The 15819-nt window shown below is 37.0% G+C and overlaps 2 protein-coding genes across 2 annotated transcripts; both read left to right on the top strand.

Annotated features, from left to right (window-relative positions):
- The first annotated feature begins 1422 nt into the window (after window positions 1–1422).
- LOC132182520 (large ribosomal subunit protein eL18x) lies at window positions 1423–3776 on the top strand. The gene is made up of 5 exons (XM_059595787.2): window positions 1423–1506; window positions 1711–1800; window positions 1890–2018; window positions 2112–2294; window positions 3486–3776. Exons 1-5 carry the CDS (start codon window positions 1504–1506, stop codon window positions 3642–3644), a joined length of 564 nt encoding a protein of 187 aa, XP_059451770.1. The 5' UTR covers window positions 1423–1503; the 3' UTR covers window positions 3645–3776.
- Window positions 3777–6945: 3169 nt separating this feature from the next.
- LOC132181823 (uncharacterized) lies at window positions 6946–7602 on the top strand. The gene has a single exon (XM_059595054.2). It carries the CDS (start codon window positions 6946–6948, stop codon window positions 7600–7602), a length of 657 nt encoding a protein of 218 aa, XP_059451037.2.
- The last annotated feature ends 8217 nt before the right edge of the window (window positions 7603–15819 follow it).

Genomic DNA, 15819 nt, shown 5'->3' with positions numbered 1-15819 from the left:
CATTGAATCAAGTCGTTGATGTTGTGGAGGGCAACATCAAACAAATATTTCCTAAAGATTTAGGAGACTCTTGCCTTTCCTACAGATTTAGGTAAACGGGGGATAAGCGAGCGACATAGACAAACACGTCAACACGCGTCACATCGGACATGGAAATATACGACCATGTGTTTTGTTTTGTTTTATATGGAAAGGGAAAGTTTTGTTGGTTGAATTAGAGGCTCCGTTTGGCATTGGCCTAAAACTGTTTTAGTGTTATAGGACTGTAGTAAAAATTGATTGCTGTGAAAAAAAAAAAAAAAAAGTAAAAATATTTGGTGTAAAAAAAATTATTTTGTAGTAATTTTTTTTGTTTGAATAATAATAAAAAGTGAGTGATGTAATGTAAAAAGTAAAAATATTAAGAGTTAATTTTTTTTGATAAATAATACATACCTCTTACTAAACGGAGCCAGGGGTTATGGTAAAAACAATTTAGAAGGGTTTTTTTTTATTTGGCTTTTTGATTGTGGTATGCCATCAAGGTAAAAGTAATTTATTTTGGTTATGATAAAAACAATTTAGAAGGGTTTTTTTTTTTTTTTTTTTTGGCTTTTTGATTGTGGTGTGCCATCAAGGAAAAAGTAATTTATTTTGAGTATTTTTTTTTAAAAAAAAATTGTTTGTTAATGCTTTTGCTCTTTTGGTAAAAAAAAAAAAAAATTGTTTAAGAAAGGGTAGCCAGTCGAAATCTTATGGTCATTTACAGAAATACTTCATCTCACATCCGGTAATGATAAACACAACGCTAGCGTGCATGAACAGTCATGCACAAAAAAAAAAAAAAAAAAATTGTTGGGCGTGCATGACTGTTCATGCACGCCAGCGTTGTGTGAATCATTACTCTCTGACATCTATATTCTATACCCTCCTTTATTTCTGAAAAAAAAAAAAAAAAAAAAAAAAAAAAAACTTCTTTAAAAGTTTCCCCAGAGTCAAAACAGCTACAATTAGCATTTATCAATGCTAACATGATGTTGGTAAGTAGTTTGAGAAAATAAATTTTGAGATTATGCTTTCATAATCATTTGTTGGTTTTCTCGTACCTAAAACATGATTTACACTTTTAACAAACCTTAAAACAACTTGGATATTGGCAATCCAATTTTGGCTACTCACTTTATGCTTCAAAATTCAAACGCTTCTTTTCACTGGTCGAGTGGGCCGCCTACACCTGATCATGGGCCAGCAGTCCTTCTGGTCCAATAGTGCTTCTTTCTCATTTGTGCAGCTCTGGGCTAACATTTCAAGCCCAACTAATGAATGTTCAAGTTCGATCCCTCCACTATTGAGGACTGTTCTACAATTCGTTTTGTGACAAAAAGAAGAAAGCTACAAGTCGTTTCTATGATTCCCAAAAACCCTAGCAAACCAGAGGAAGTACTTGGGGGAGTTGGGACCCTATAAAACCTTCTTTTTCTTCCTCTTCTGGTGCGAGTCTTCGACCTGTGAGAAAGAACAACAATGGTAATATTCTCTTTACCCAAATAGGTTGATCTCTGTTTGGTTCTCAGGAATAGAAAAAATGTCTTTTATTAATTTTGAGAATTCTTTCTTTTTTTTTTCCATTTTCTCCCAGCTTTCTCGAGAACCAAACAGGGACTGTAATAATTATAATCACTGTTCTCTACAATCCATAACATGCAACGCTCTTGAAATCTTGTTTACCAGGGCATCGATTTGGTCGCCGGCGGTAAAGTCAAAAATAGCAAGCGGACTGCCCCTAAATCCGATGATATCTACCTCAAGCTCCTTGTCAAGGTCTCCATAATCTCTCTTTGCGTATATATTATATATATGTATATGTGGATTTCGCAATTTGTTGAATGATTCTTGTGGTGTACGATCAGCTATACCGGTTTCTGGTACGGAGAACCGGAAGTAACTTCAGCGCGGTGATTCTGAAGCGGCTTTTCATGAGCAAGATCAACAAGCCGCCATTGTCGATCTCGAGGTTGATCAAGTTCTCGCAAGGAAAGGTTTGTTTTCGTTTTTTATTTTTTATTTTTTATTTTTATTTTTTTTTTGGATTAATCTATCGATAATATTGTGGATTTTTGGATTGACAATAGGAGGGAAAGATCGCGGTGATCGTCGGGACGGTGACGGACGACGTTAGGGTTCAGGAGGTGCCGGCATTGAAGGTAGCGGCGCTGAGGTTCACGGAGACGGCGAGGGCGAGGATTGAGAAGGCAGGAGGAGAGTGTTTGACCTTTGACCAGCTGGCTCTCAGGGCGCCTCTTGGTCAGAACACGGTATAATACTTAGAACCCATTTGTTATTTGCTTATGTAAATGTGATTTATCTGCTTCATTTTTTGAATGTATGTGTGTTTATGTATGTTACCACCCAACTGTTCAGCTTTTGGATTGATTTGAAAGTAAGAATCTAGTGGCCAGGATGAAGTTGTAGATTTTTTGTGGTCTTAATAGCTGCATTGGATGAGTAAAGAAGCTTATTTTAATGTATATAATCGCCTAATCGGTATATTAGTTTTCGAAGTTTTATCATAAGGCCTCAAAGGAGATATCAAGAAATGAAATGTTAGGATTACTAACTCTTTTATTAATAAATGAGCACTACACATGATGTTGAGCTTATTCATTGGTATTCGTAGCATTTTTCTTTATTTATTGTTTTGATTATCTCCAATGAATAAGCTTCACATCATGTTAGTACCCATATGTTAGTAAAATATTTAGTATTCCAAACATTTCTCTATCAAGAATGGGTCAAAGATTTTTTTTTTTGGTTCGTGTAGGGACTTGTTTCCCCTTTCATTTTGTAATTGGGATTTTTTGTTAGCAAATGTTCAACTTTTTGAAAATTAAGAAGGAAAAAATTGAAAGTTGTAGAACTAGGAGACTTACTTTCTGTCGGGTCTCGGGCTGAATGAAAGATAGATGTTTAATAATGGTCTGTGTGGGAACCCATTGACTATTTTCCTTTCCCTTAATCCTTCTTTGCTCGTCTATTGGGAATCCACCAAGTTAAATCGTTACTCTATTAAGATATGAGAAATGCTACACGTGAGTATACTCCAAAGTGCATTGATCCCTGACTGTAACAGGAAAATTACCATTGGACTATTGTCGTGTTAGGAAGAGTACACTTGAGAGTGTGGGAGTGAAAATGTCATTTCTCTTTAGGGATATTCTCTTTTGCATTCTACAAGCCATCTCCTCACCATCTCCTCTCTTAACCTCTTTTTTTTAAAAAAAAAAAATCAAAATCAAAATGTTAAATTGAAGAGATGGTGGGGAGATGGTTTGTAGAATGCATTGTAGCATTCCTCTTCTCTTTAAGATATTCTTGCTGGTTTGCTACATGTCTTATCATGGTATGTGGATTGTTTTTAAGCAATGGCTAGATTTAGTCTTAACGTGCTTGTTTATTATTACTCATGTAGATTCCATCAAATAAAGTTTTACTGGTGCTTATTGCAGGTTCTTCTTAGAGGTCCTAAGAATGCTCGTGAAGCAGTAAAACATTTTGGTAAAGCTCCTGGTGTGCCACACAGCCACACTAAACCTTACGTGCGGTCTAAGGGAAGAAAATTTGAGAAAGCTAGGGGAAGAAGAAACAGCAGGGGGTTTAGAGTTTAAGTTGCTCGATATCCCTTCTCCATTTAGAGAACAATTCATATCATTTTTGTCTCATCTTATGCCCTTTTGTTTTGATTTTTGGTTGGCTCAAACACCTTTGCTCATTTATTAAATTTGTCTTCTTTTAATTTATTTTGGATGCTTTCAAATGCATAGAATTGAGGTGAATTGACGGTTACGGCTATAAAACGATGTTTATATGGTAATATGATAATACCCTACTACATATGACATTATTTCTAAACTTTTTTTTATATATAAATAGGGATAAATGCAAAATTGGTTCATGTGATTGGCCTAAATTATAAATTACTCCATGTGGTATAAAAAATAATTTATAAGTCCCTTTAGTTAGCCTAAATTACAAATCATTCTATGTAATATAAAAAATAATTGATAAGTCCTTAGGATAGGTCAAAATAACAGTTTACTTCCTAAAATCAATTTTCGTTAAATAACTTAACAAAATCTGTTACTTTGTCATGTTTTACTATTACAGTAAATTAACCTAATCTGTTTTATCCTTGAAATTTTACTTGATGCGTAACCCTAACTCATTTTTATCTTACTCGCCACAATTTGGGAGAATTTTGCGAGAATTTGACGATCACATTTTTTAAAGTTGCTGAAGAAGATGAAGATGAGGGAGCGATAATTATGCATGGGGTAAAATTTTGGGGAGATAAAAGATTTTGTTAATTTACTGTTGCAATGAAGTAAACTGTAAACTGTTATTTTGGCATACCATGAGGACTTACAATAAATGGTAAAATCCACATACCCCCCTCAAATTGGAATAAGATCCTCTCCAGTCCAAAATGGACAGGAGAATATCCATTTAATGGCCAAGATCTCTCTAAAGAGATCCTAGGACCATAAATGGGACATCTGTCCCATTAATATAAATAATAATAAAATATTATTTATATTTTAAAAATAATAAAAATAAAATAATAATAATAATAATAATAAAAGTAAGGTGTGGCCGGCCACACCAGTTGGGGCCTTGGGGTGGCTTTGGAGCCACCAACCGCCGTAGCCACCCCCATTGCCCTTGGCGGTGGATCGGCTACCCTCAAGGGCAAAATATTTTTTATTTTTTTTATTTGGCCCTTGGGGATGGTTCGGCCACCCCAAAGAGCCTTGGGGATGGTTCGGCCACCCCAAAGGGCCATGGGGTGGCTTCGGCCCAACTGCGGTGGCCGGCCACTCCTTGCTATTTTATTATCATTATTTTTTTATTATTTTATTATTTTAATTTTTAATTATTTTTCAAATATAAATAATACCTAAGGCCATATATGGGACATCAATCCCATTAATATAAATAATAATAAATTATTATTTATATTAATGGGACCGATGTCCCATTTATGGCCTTAGGATCTCTTTAGAGAGATCTTGGCCATTAACTGAATATTCTCTAATCCAAAATGGACTAGAAATGATACTATTCCACTCAAACTACCGGCCAATTGACAATATTTCCCCAAACTACCAAAACATTGTCAATGTCCCCCCAAGAATAGAAAAAAAGATAAAAATGCTCTTACAAATTTCTTAATAAGACAAAAATACCCTTATAAATTAAAATATATATATATATATATATATATATATATATATATATATATATATATATAAAAAAAATATATATTTTTTAAACGGAAATGTTTGATTTTTTTTGAAATGGAATTTTTTATTTAAAAAAAAAACGATTTCTTTTTTAAAATTATGTTTTAAAAAACGAAAAATTTATTTTTGTAAACGAAACATTTTTTTAAAAAAAAAAATTATAAAACAAAAATATATATAAAACGAAATTTTTAAATTTTTATAAAAAACATAGAAATTTTTTGCCTGATTTCTATTTTCTTTTTTAGTTTTAGGGTTTTTTTTTAGAAGTTTTAGTATTTTTTATTTTATTTTACTAAGGGTAGTTTCGTCATTGGGGGGACATTAACAATGTTTTAGTAGTTTGATGGAGACATTGTCATAATTGAAAGTTTGGAAGGGACACTGTCAATTGGGGGTAATTTGAGAGGGAGGGGGGGGGGGGGGGGGGATATGTAGACTTTTCCTAAGTCTTTTAACACCACATGGAGTAATTTGTAATTTAGGTCAACTACAAAGCTTTATGAATTATTTTTTATACCACGTGGAGTAATTTGTAATTTAGGCCTACCACAATGACCAATTTTACATTTTTCAAAACCTAAAGGCCGTTAGTGGTTTTTTCAAAACCTAAACCTAAATCCTAACCGCCTTCAAAAGCGGTTAGCGGTTAACGGTTAGTGCGGTTAGTGGGCAGTTATAACCACCTACCTTTTCACCCCTAATGTTTATGACTATGCTAAAATCATGGGAATTGAAATGTTACATGGTAATAGGCAGAAGCATCTGAAGACAAAACAACTTTAGTTGCCTTATTATGGGACTGTTTGATCCAGCTCATTGCGTATTATAGGTGCCGATAATGTGCTCAAAGGGAGTTTTTCCATGGAGAAATGATAAAACTCATTCTCTTAACCATCTTTTAACCATCTTTGTATAGTGAATGAGTGAATCTATCATTCAATTTTTGTGGTATCCACATAAATCTACAAATCTAATGGTGGATCTATTAGATTTGCAAAAAGAGATAATTAAGAGAATGATGTGTGGATGAATGCTTTGTTGGATTTCCTAGCAAGGTGACTGGGGCAATGAACAATCAACTTCTCATGGAGCCTTCAGCTGATTAGCTTAGCGTTGCTTTGGCCCAAATGGTATCATTGAAAGCACCCGGCCCTGATGGCTTTCCAACATGTTTTTATCTTGATAATTCTCTGTGGGTCCCGAAGTATGTAAAGCTTCTTTTGAGTTCTTTAATTCTTGTGCTTTGGAGGAATGTGTGAATTTCACCCATATTGCTATTGTCCCAAAGAAGCCCATACCTACCAAGGTGACTGATTTTAGACCTAGAAGCTTATGTAATGTGGATTATAAAATCATATCCAAGGTTCTTGCTAACCGGCCGAAGAATATTTTGCCCATTATAATTCCCCAAAATAAAGTGCCTTTATCTCCGGAAGCTTGATTTCTGATAATGTTTTAGCGGCGTATGAAACGTTACATTCCATGCACACTTGAATGTGGGTAAAGGTGGGTTATATGGTCCTCAAACTCGACATTAGTAAGACTTATGACCGAGTGGAGTGGGTGTTTGTGGAGGAGGTAATGCGGAGGATGGGTTTTGCTAAAAGATGGGTGCGGCTTATCATGAAATGTTTGATTATAGTTTCTTATTTTGTTCTTGTTAATGGGTGTCTGGTGGGATGCTTTTGCCCAGCAAGAGGTATTAGGCAAGGGGATCCTCTGTCCCCTTACTTGTTTATTCTGTGTGCTAAGGTTCTTGGGTTCCAACTCCATCAGGCGGAATGAAATGGATTATCTTGGGGAGGTCGCAACCTCTCAAAGAGGACCCCGTTTGAACCATTTATTTTTTGCAGACAACAGTCTCCTTTTCTGCAAGGCTATCTCACATGATTGGAAGTGCCTTGCCTTTATATTGGAATGTTATGAAAATGTTTCAAGGCAAAGGTTAAACAGAGACAAGACGGTAGTCTTTTTTAGTAGAAATACTAGTGCCGATGCTCAGGCTCTTATTCTAAATCTGACAGGTGTTCCTTCCTCGCAACAGTATGATCACTATTTGGGGCTGCCAGCTTTGGTTGGTAAATCCCATGTTAGGGAATTTCAACATATTACTGATAGGGTAAGGAAAAGAATTTTAGATTGGAAGGTGAAATTTCCTTCACAAGCTGGGAAAGAGATTCTTATTAAAGCTGTTCTTCAAGCAATTCCTACTTACATCATGAGTATTTTATTGCTCCCAAAGAAGCTATGTAATGATCTCATTGGTCTTATGCAACAGTTTTGGTGGGGCCACAAGAACGATGAGAAGAAAATACATTAGATGAGATAGGAAAAGCTGGGTTGTTCAAAGACTTAGGGAGAATTGGGATTTAGGGATATTCATTGCTTCAACAAAACTCTTCTAGCTAAACAAGACATCACATTCTACATCACCCAAATCTCTCTCTCGGGTACGCTTCTCATCTTCTATGGTGTTTTGGATTTTAGATATTTGTTTCACATTCAATTTATTTGAAATTTCTTACTGATATTTGGATTCCAGATATTTGTATACGCAGTCCCTACATCTGCAAGACCGAGTCCAACGTCGTTGTCTTTGTCAACAAGGATTTGATTCCTACTCTTTCTTTTATATTATGATCATAATCTGTCTTAGAGTGCGTTTAAGATTGCGATTTTGCAAGAATAATTTGTGTTTTTACAAGATATCGCAAAATGTAAATCGTTTGGCATTGAGATTTAAAAAACACTTAATCTAAAATAGGAAAAAAAATCTGCAATTTCTATAAGCAAGTTAAGGGGTGCTTATTTGAAAAACCCAAATTTAAACCAAAATCACAATTTCGCATAACAAATATTTGATTAAAAAAAAAAAACTTTTTAATATATTTTACCAAATGCCTTTTCGATTTTAAAAAGTAAAGGTTTCAAAAACACAATTTTTAAAAACGCACTTTTTGAAATCACAATCCCAAACGGACCCTTACTGAATTGCAAATGAAAGATGGGTACCATCTACAAAAAAGAGGAGGAAAAAAAAAAGGCTAAAGGAAAATCACAAATCCAAGAGAAATTATTGATTCAAGTTAGAACCGAAAACTTACAAAAGTAAACATTTGATGTCAGCTTAGAAGAAAATACTAATTTACAGTCAAAATTGAGATTTTCTTTTTGTTTATTTTGAATACCCATATGTTTCTAAAGCAATGAAACAATAGATCACATGATTAAAACTTTACTATACCCAAATGGGGTGAAAACAGACTCAAATACAAATTTCAATTCCTTTTAAACAATATCTCTATATAGTGTTAGAAATGGTCTGAAATATATGATGCTTTATATTGTCCCATTTTTTCTTTTTCTTTTTCTCTTGTTGGTTGTGGGACTTTAGGCTTCTGATAGTTTAGGAGGGAGAGTGAGAGAGAGAGAGAGTATTAACATAATAGATGGTGCCAAACAACAACAAACAACAAATAAAATTTACTTAAATGTGATCTTTTGCATATGAGCGGAATTTTTTCAAGGCAAACACAACAGCTAGCAATTCTTTTTTCGGTTGTAGTTTTATTCAATTGAGCATCCAAGAGAGTTTGTTGGCATAATAAATAGCATGAGAAATCTTGTCTTCACGTTGTCCCAAGATAGCACCCATAGCATAGTCGAATGGGTCACACATGATTTCGAATGGGAGAGACCAATTGGAAGGCTTCATGATAGGGGCAGAGGATAGAAGAGAGTGAAGTTTCTCAAATGCCCCCAGACATTCTGTATCAAATTAAAAGGAGTCTCCCTGGAAAGAAGATTGCACAAGGGTCTACAAATCTTTGATAAAGCGGCGATAAAAGCCAGCATGTCTGAGAAAAGAGCGGATTTGTTTCACCCATGTAGGCGGTGGAAGATTAGCAACGAGTTCAACTTTCACCCTATCTACCTCAATTCCTTGCTTGGACACGATGTGTCCCAAAACTATTCCTTCTTGAACCATGAAATGGCTCTTCTCCCAACTCAAAATCAGGTTTGTCTCTTTGCATCATTGAAGAACGAGTGAAAGATTTTGGAGACAAGTATCAAAGGATGATCCAAAGACAAAAAAATCGTCCATGAACACCTCAAGAAAATTTTCAACCATGTCCGAGAAGATAGACATCATACACCTTTGAAAGGTCGCAAGTGCATTACACAACCCAGAGGGCATGCATCCACAGGCGAAGGTGCCTAAAGGACAGGTGAAAGTCGTCTTTTCTTGATCCTAAGGATCCATGGCCACTTGGTTATAGCCGGAATACCCGTCTAGAAAACAGTAATAACTTTGGCCAGCAAGACGTTCTAGGATTTGATCAATGAATGGCAGTGGAAAATGATCCTTCCTAGTGTTTGAGTTGAGTTTTCGATAATCAATACAAACGTGCCAACCAGTGGTTGTGCATTGTGGAATGAGTTCTCCAGCCGAATTCTCAACGACAATGATACTAGAATTCTTTGGTACCACTTGTATGGGGCTAACCCACTTGCTATCAAAGATGGGGTAAATAATACACACATTTAGCAGTTTCACTACCTCTTTCATAACTATTTCCTTCATATGAGGGTTTAACCGACGCTACGCCTCACGGGAAGGTCTAGTGTCATCCTCCAAATGAATGTGGTGCATACAAATGGACGGGTCAATTCCCTTCAAATTTGGAACAGTCCATCCAATGGCTTTTTTGTGCTTCCTCGGCACATTCAACAGGCTACTCTCCTGGTTTTTCTATAAACTTGAAGCAATGATGACTGGGAGAGTGTCATTAAAACCTAAGAAGGCGTACTTGAGCTTATCAGGGAGTGGTTTTAACTCAAGTTTTGGTGGGGACTCCAGAGAAGGAATGGGAGAAGTGCTGGAAGTCAGAGGCACAGGCTCTCTCGGTACTCTCCAAGGCGGAAAGTCTATGGTGGCAGCATTGTCGAGCAAGGTGTTAACCTCGTCGACGTATTGCTGTGTATCAAATTCATCCCTGCTAAAGTGAGTCAGGCATGCCTCCAAACGATCTTTTGCCAAAAGGCAAAGGAGTGAGTCTTCAATAGTTTCTTCGACGATGTCCAAGAAGAAACACTCATTCTCATCTGGTGGGTGTTGGAAAGGGTTGAAGATGTTCAACCTCACTTTAATATTCCTAAAAGATATCTGCATCACTCCAGTCCTACAGTTCATGCACGCATTAGCCATGGCTAAGAAAGGACATCCGAGGATTATAGGGATTAGTTTATCGGGATTGGGGACATGTTTTGTGTTGAGAACTATGAAGTCTACTAGGAAGTAGAACTTGTCCACCCTGATGATAACATCTTCTATGATTTCACGGGGTTTCTTAACAGATTGATCAGCTAGTTGCAAGATAACCTTTGTGGGTTTCAACTCTCCTAGGCCCAGTTGCAGATACACAAAGTAAGGCAGGAAATTCACACCTGCTCCTAGGTCAAGGAGGGCATTCTCAATCTCGTGGTCTTCTATGATCCAAGAAATGGTAGGAGCACTAGGATCCTTGAATTTAGGGGGAATGTTGTGCTAGATGAGAGAGCTTACTTGCTTGGTAAGAAGGACCTTCTTAGGAATGTGACTCCTTGCTCTGTGCTTCTAAGTGTATAGGTCCTTGAGAAACTTGGCGTAGTAATGGATTTGCTAAATAGCATCAAGGAGAGGGAGGTTGATTTTTATTTGCTTGAAAACCTCTATCATGTCTTGGATCTTCTCTCCTCGTTTCCCTAAATGAGAAGGCTCTTTGAGGTGCTGAGGAAAAGGAGCTCAGGGCTTGTATGACGTCTCAAGAGTGGGAGAGGTTGAGAAAGAGTCCTCATTACGCACTCCTTTGTCATTTGTGACCTTTAGATTCTTAAGGGGGGTCAATTTGCTATGTCCTTCTTTCTTTGACCTAATTTACAATTGTTCTTCCGCTCCTCATTGTGGTGACAGCATGGACCTACTCAGGATGAGATGTACTCCCTTAGGGTTTGCCACCAGCTGGCTTGGAAGCTTTCCCTCTTCTCTCTTATTGAGCATATTAGCTATCTGCCTAACTTGTGCTTCCAGCTTGGCTATGGACTGAGAACGGGAATTCACTAGTTGAGTTTGGGAGCTCAGCAATTTATTGGTTGATTTAAGAGTTGCTAACACCTTATCCTCAAAGGTGTTGTTCCTAGGAGGAGGTGGTTCAGGTTGGTATTGCTGTTGAGGAGGATAATAGTTGAGAGTTGGGTTGAAGGAATGATTGATGGGCTGCAAATGTGCTTGATTGTGCAGTCCCTGAGGTTGAGCTGAATTCCTTGAGGTTTGACCTTGCCATGAGAAATTTGGGTGGTTTCTCCATCCTTGGTTGTAAGAATTGGAGTAAGCGTCATTTGATTGTTTCCTACTGTCACGAAAGGCCTTGACTTGTTCCATCAAACACTCGGCAAATGATCACAGAGAATGGCAGTTTTGAGCCACATTGTAACGCCCTTGGAAATTATTTAATTGGTAATTAATTCCTAGCCTTAACCCTCACGGAACAAGACTCAGGAACCTCTACTCCTTAAAAAGAAAGGATACTAAGCAGTAGAAAATATAAGGTTCTATAAACATTAATCATAACAACCAGAGCATCTACCAAGGAAGATCAAAATCATACTATACACATCATCATCTTTACAAGGGATTCATGCTATAACTCAATATGCAAGCATGCATGAAAGCTCTAAGTCTACAACACAACTCAAAAGTACTAGTTACCATGAGTACCTGCATAAGCTTGCAATAAGTCCTTGAGCATCTCCGAGGCCGAATCCTCCACAATAACCGAAAGGTTCGCGGTATTCATCTCTGCTAAACTATCTATAACCGCATAGTTGTACATATGGAAAAAAAAAAAAAAAAAAAAAAAAAAAGGAAAAATAATACAAGGGTAAGTCTGATGATTTAGTAAATATAAATGCACATGACATACTCGTCATTGAATAGTGAACTCAGTTGTTTATAAAGCACATGCAACATTATGACAGTTTATCATGGATGTGATATAAATATAATATATATGCTTATAATCATAAGTAACAGTAATAGTTCAACCGTATGGTCTAGCCAAGATATTACCCCTTCTCAGTAGAGTTGGCCTTATCCCGAGGGACCTGTAATACAACACCAGTGCCCTAGATATTGTACGCTACCGTCCATCCCATTAGTAGCATGACTAAGTTCGACCTCGGGTGGCCCACACCACTAATGATGTCCGTCCTATACTGACCATCCATTAGGGAATGGCTGCGCCTGATCACAAAACCATTGGATGCAAAGCCCACACACATACATATTTGAGCATAAAGTTAACCTATATAATAAGCCCATGGCCGTTATCCCGCACGTACGGGTGTACCATTTCATACGATGCAATTAATCTTATTAGTCTTTTACATGCATAGTTTTACTAGCCCCATTGTTATCTTATTAACCAAAACACGTTTTCACAAAAGAGACTTCACGGTAATACCAAAATGTATTTCATGAGAATTGCAAAATATGAATGTTTGATATATATATATATATATATATATATATATATATATATATATATATATATATAATAGACATGCAATGCGGGAAAAGTAACAACAAGCATCCAGGTGAGTTTGTACTCACCTGGGTCGTAAGGTTCCTCCGTAAAATTCCCTTGAGGCTTCATAACCTTGAGTATTGAAAAAAAGACCTATCAGTAGTTCTAAATCCAACTAAAACGAACCTAGAACATGAAAATAGAGGTTATCGGACAACTGGCCAAAGTGGCGTTCCCTAGAACGCTTCTGACCGTACGTCTAGGCTCGTGGCCATATGTCTGCCCAGAAGGCTCGTACGTCTAGTCTCGTGGCTGTACGTCCGCTTAGAGAGTTTCAAGTAGAACCTCATTTGGTTCAACTGTCCTCCTATCCTCCCAAACTGGTTCTAAAGCTGCCAAAAGGATTCCTAGGACCTCCTATCTCAAAACAAGGTCTCCATGCAAAAGGACATAAGCTCAATAAGAATTAAAAGCTAACCCATGCTTAAACCAAGATTAAGGGCAACAACATAACTAGAAGCTACAAAATACCAACTAAGCTAACTATGGAAAAACACTTAAACAACATAACGACAAAGGAACAAACTAAGCTTAGAAGATTACCTCCTTGAAGCGAAAAACCTCCAAGAATCACCTCTCCTTCTCTAAGACTCACAAAACTCACAATGACACCCACACAGGGGTAACAGAGAGCTTGGGGGCGAGAATGGGCATGAAAGAGTGAGGGGTAGGGGGTATTTATAGGTGAGAAAAAGCAGAGGGTGCTACCAACTATTCTGAAAAGAAGCGGATGTCCGATACTATTGGAGCATACATCTAGTACTGTTTACCCAGTAGTTCAAAGGCTATACGTTCAGGTATTATCCAGGGGTTAACCCAAAAGTAGCGTATGTCCAGTACTATAGAGGCGTACGTCCGTATTCTATTTGCAGAGTACGGCATACTATTGTTAGTGTACGTCCGATGGTCCCCATGTGTACGTCTTGTACTATTGTCAGCATACGTACAGTGGTCCTCTAGCGTATGTCCTCACTAAAGACAAGAGCGTACGTACAGTGGTCCTTAACGTATGTCCGATCCGAAAGTTCAAATCCCAAAATGCCCCTCTAGCTGTTCCTATTGACCCAAAACCCAAATTAACCTTCTAACTAAGCTACCTAAGCTTAATTAATTATTTTAGTCACTACACACATGCATAGGAATTGCACACAAAGAACGTGCTTTAACTTGATGATTATTAGCTGAATTCATTGATAGGCTTAGAGAGAGAGCTTCAACCTTAAGAGTGAGTGCTTCAAGTTTCCACTTTAATCCAACTCTTCTTTCACATCATAGATGCCTCCCTTCTTGGGGGCATGAGAAGATTTGTCCAGATGACTCAAGAAGTCCCACTGTTGAGAGCTTTCGGACAACTTGTCCAGAAATTTGTATTAATTTGTTGTCTGTAAGGCTTAAAATCCCTCCACCATTCATGGACTCAATCATACTACGGTTAGACACAATCAAATCATTGTAACAGTATTGGATAAGAGGCTAGGTCTCAAATCCGTGGTGGGGACATTTCAAAAGCAGGTCCTTAAATCTCTCCCAGCTCTCACAAAATTTCTCCTCCTCCTCTGGAGAAAAATCAGTTGTCTCCTGATGATATTCATTGGTTTTTGACATGGGGAAGAATTGTTCAGGAATCTGCTAACAAGTGTTTCCCAAGAAGTGATGGAACCGGGAATATTAGAATTCAACCAAGCTTTCGCCTTATCCGTTAGAGAGAATGGAAAAGGCCTCAAATGCATTGACTCATCAAAAAAGTTTTGAAATCTAAAAGTAGAACAAATTTCAAGGAATGTCTTTACATGTTGGTACAGATTTTCATTGTTAAGCCCTTTGAATGATGGGAGGATTTGAATAATGTGGGGTTTCAACTCAAAATGAGTCGCGGTGTTTGCGGGCAACACTATGCAAAACGAAGGGTTGGTAGTGATGGGTGCAAATAGTTCCTTAAAGGTTCTCTCTCAATTCTGAGGTCGTTCTACATTCTCAGCTCATTCTCCCATCTCAGCAGATTTTTCTGACCCAACTTGTGTTCTCACTCACCTTCTTAATATTTTTTCGATTTTGGGATCACAAGGTGTTAGCTCTAAGCTTAATCATTGACAACCAAGCATGCACTAGCTCATTCATACAAGGTAAAATTGAACTAATTCACAAAACTAAATACAAGTATCACAAATAAAAGCACAATAATAGAAATAATTATCTATAGAATCTTAAAAAACTCACAGAAAGGACCAAAAATGAATTTGGCAAAAATTTTAGCTACTGAACGAAGCTAGTGCTATCTGCTAGGCAAGGGCGCTTGAGTGCGGATTGGAAGGGATTAAGCGTAGATGCGATGATTCCTCTAGATGGTGCTATCTTGAGCGTACTTGCGCTTGAGCTCATTGATATGCGCTTGAGCTCATTGATATGTGCTTGAGCGCATTATGGAGATACGGTCTGATAGAAACTTTTGCAAAACCGAGTAAAATGAAACACACAAAATCAGCAAAAAAAAAAAAAAAAATCTTCTTTCAAATATATATATATATATTTGACACCTTCTATACATAGTCCTATCCTACAATGATTTGTACTATTGCGAGTGGTATTTTATTATTGATATAAGCCTTCACACAAAAAGACCACATCAATTTTTGGCACTATATATACAAGGTCTTAAACTAAGAATGAAATTAATTTCAATCTCAAAACCTTAACAACGCAATCGTTAGCAATCCCTGACAATAGCATCAAAAATTGATGTGGTCTTTTTGTGTGAAGGCTTATATCAATAATAAAATGCTACTCGCAATGGTACGAATCCTTGTAGGATAGGACTATGTATAGAGGGTGTCAAACCTCAAGGATTGCTCAAGGATGATTTTTGTTGTTAAGCTCATAAGATATTTTCTAACTTAATTCAAAAAGTTGATTTG

Source organism: Corylus avellana, chromosome 5 (genome assembly GCF_965113065.1).
Source record: "Corylus avellana chromosome 5, dhCorAvel1.hap1.2, whole genome shotgun sequence".
NCBI classification, from domain to species: Eukaryota; Viridiplantae; Streptophyta; class Magnoliopsida; order Fagales; family Betulaceae; genus Corylus; species Corylus avellana.
This window is presented reverse-complemented; position numbering and strand designations above follow the sequence as displayed.

Coding starts and splice junctions, on each gene's coding strand:
- LOC132181823 (XM_059595054.2), top strand. CDS start 6,946: ATGGGTGTCTGGTGGGATGCTTTTGCCCAGCAAGAGGTATTAGGCAAG.
- LOC132182520 (XM_059595787.2), top strand. Junction 2,019..2,111: donor TCAAGTTCTCGCAAGGAAAG/GTTTGTTTTCGT, acceptor GATTGACAATAG/GAGGGAAAGATCGCGGTGAT. Junction 2,295..3,485: donor CGCCTCTTGGTCAGAACACG/GTATAATACTTA, acceptor TGCTTATTGCAG/GTTCTTCTTAGAGGTCCTAA.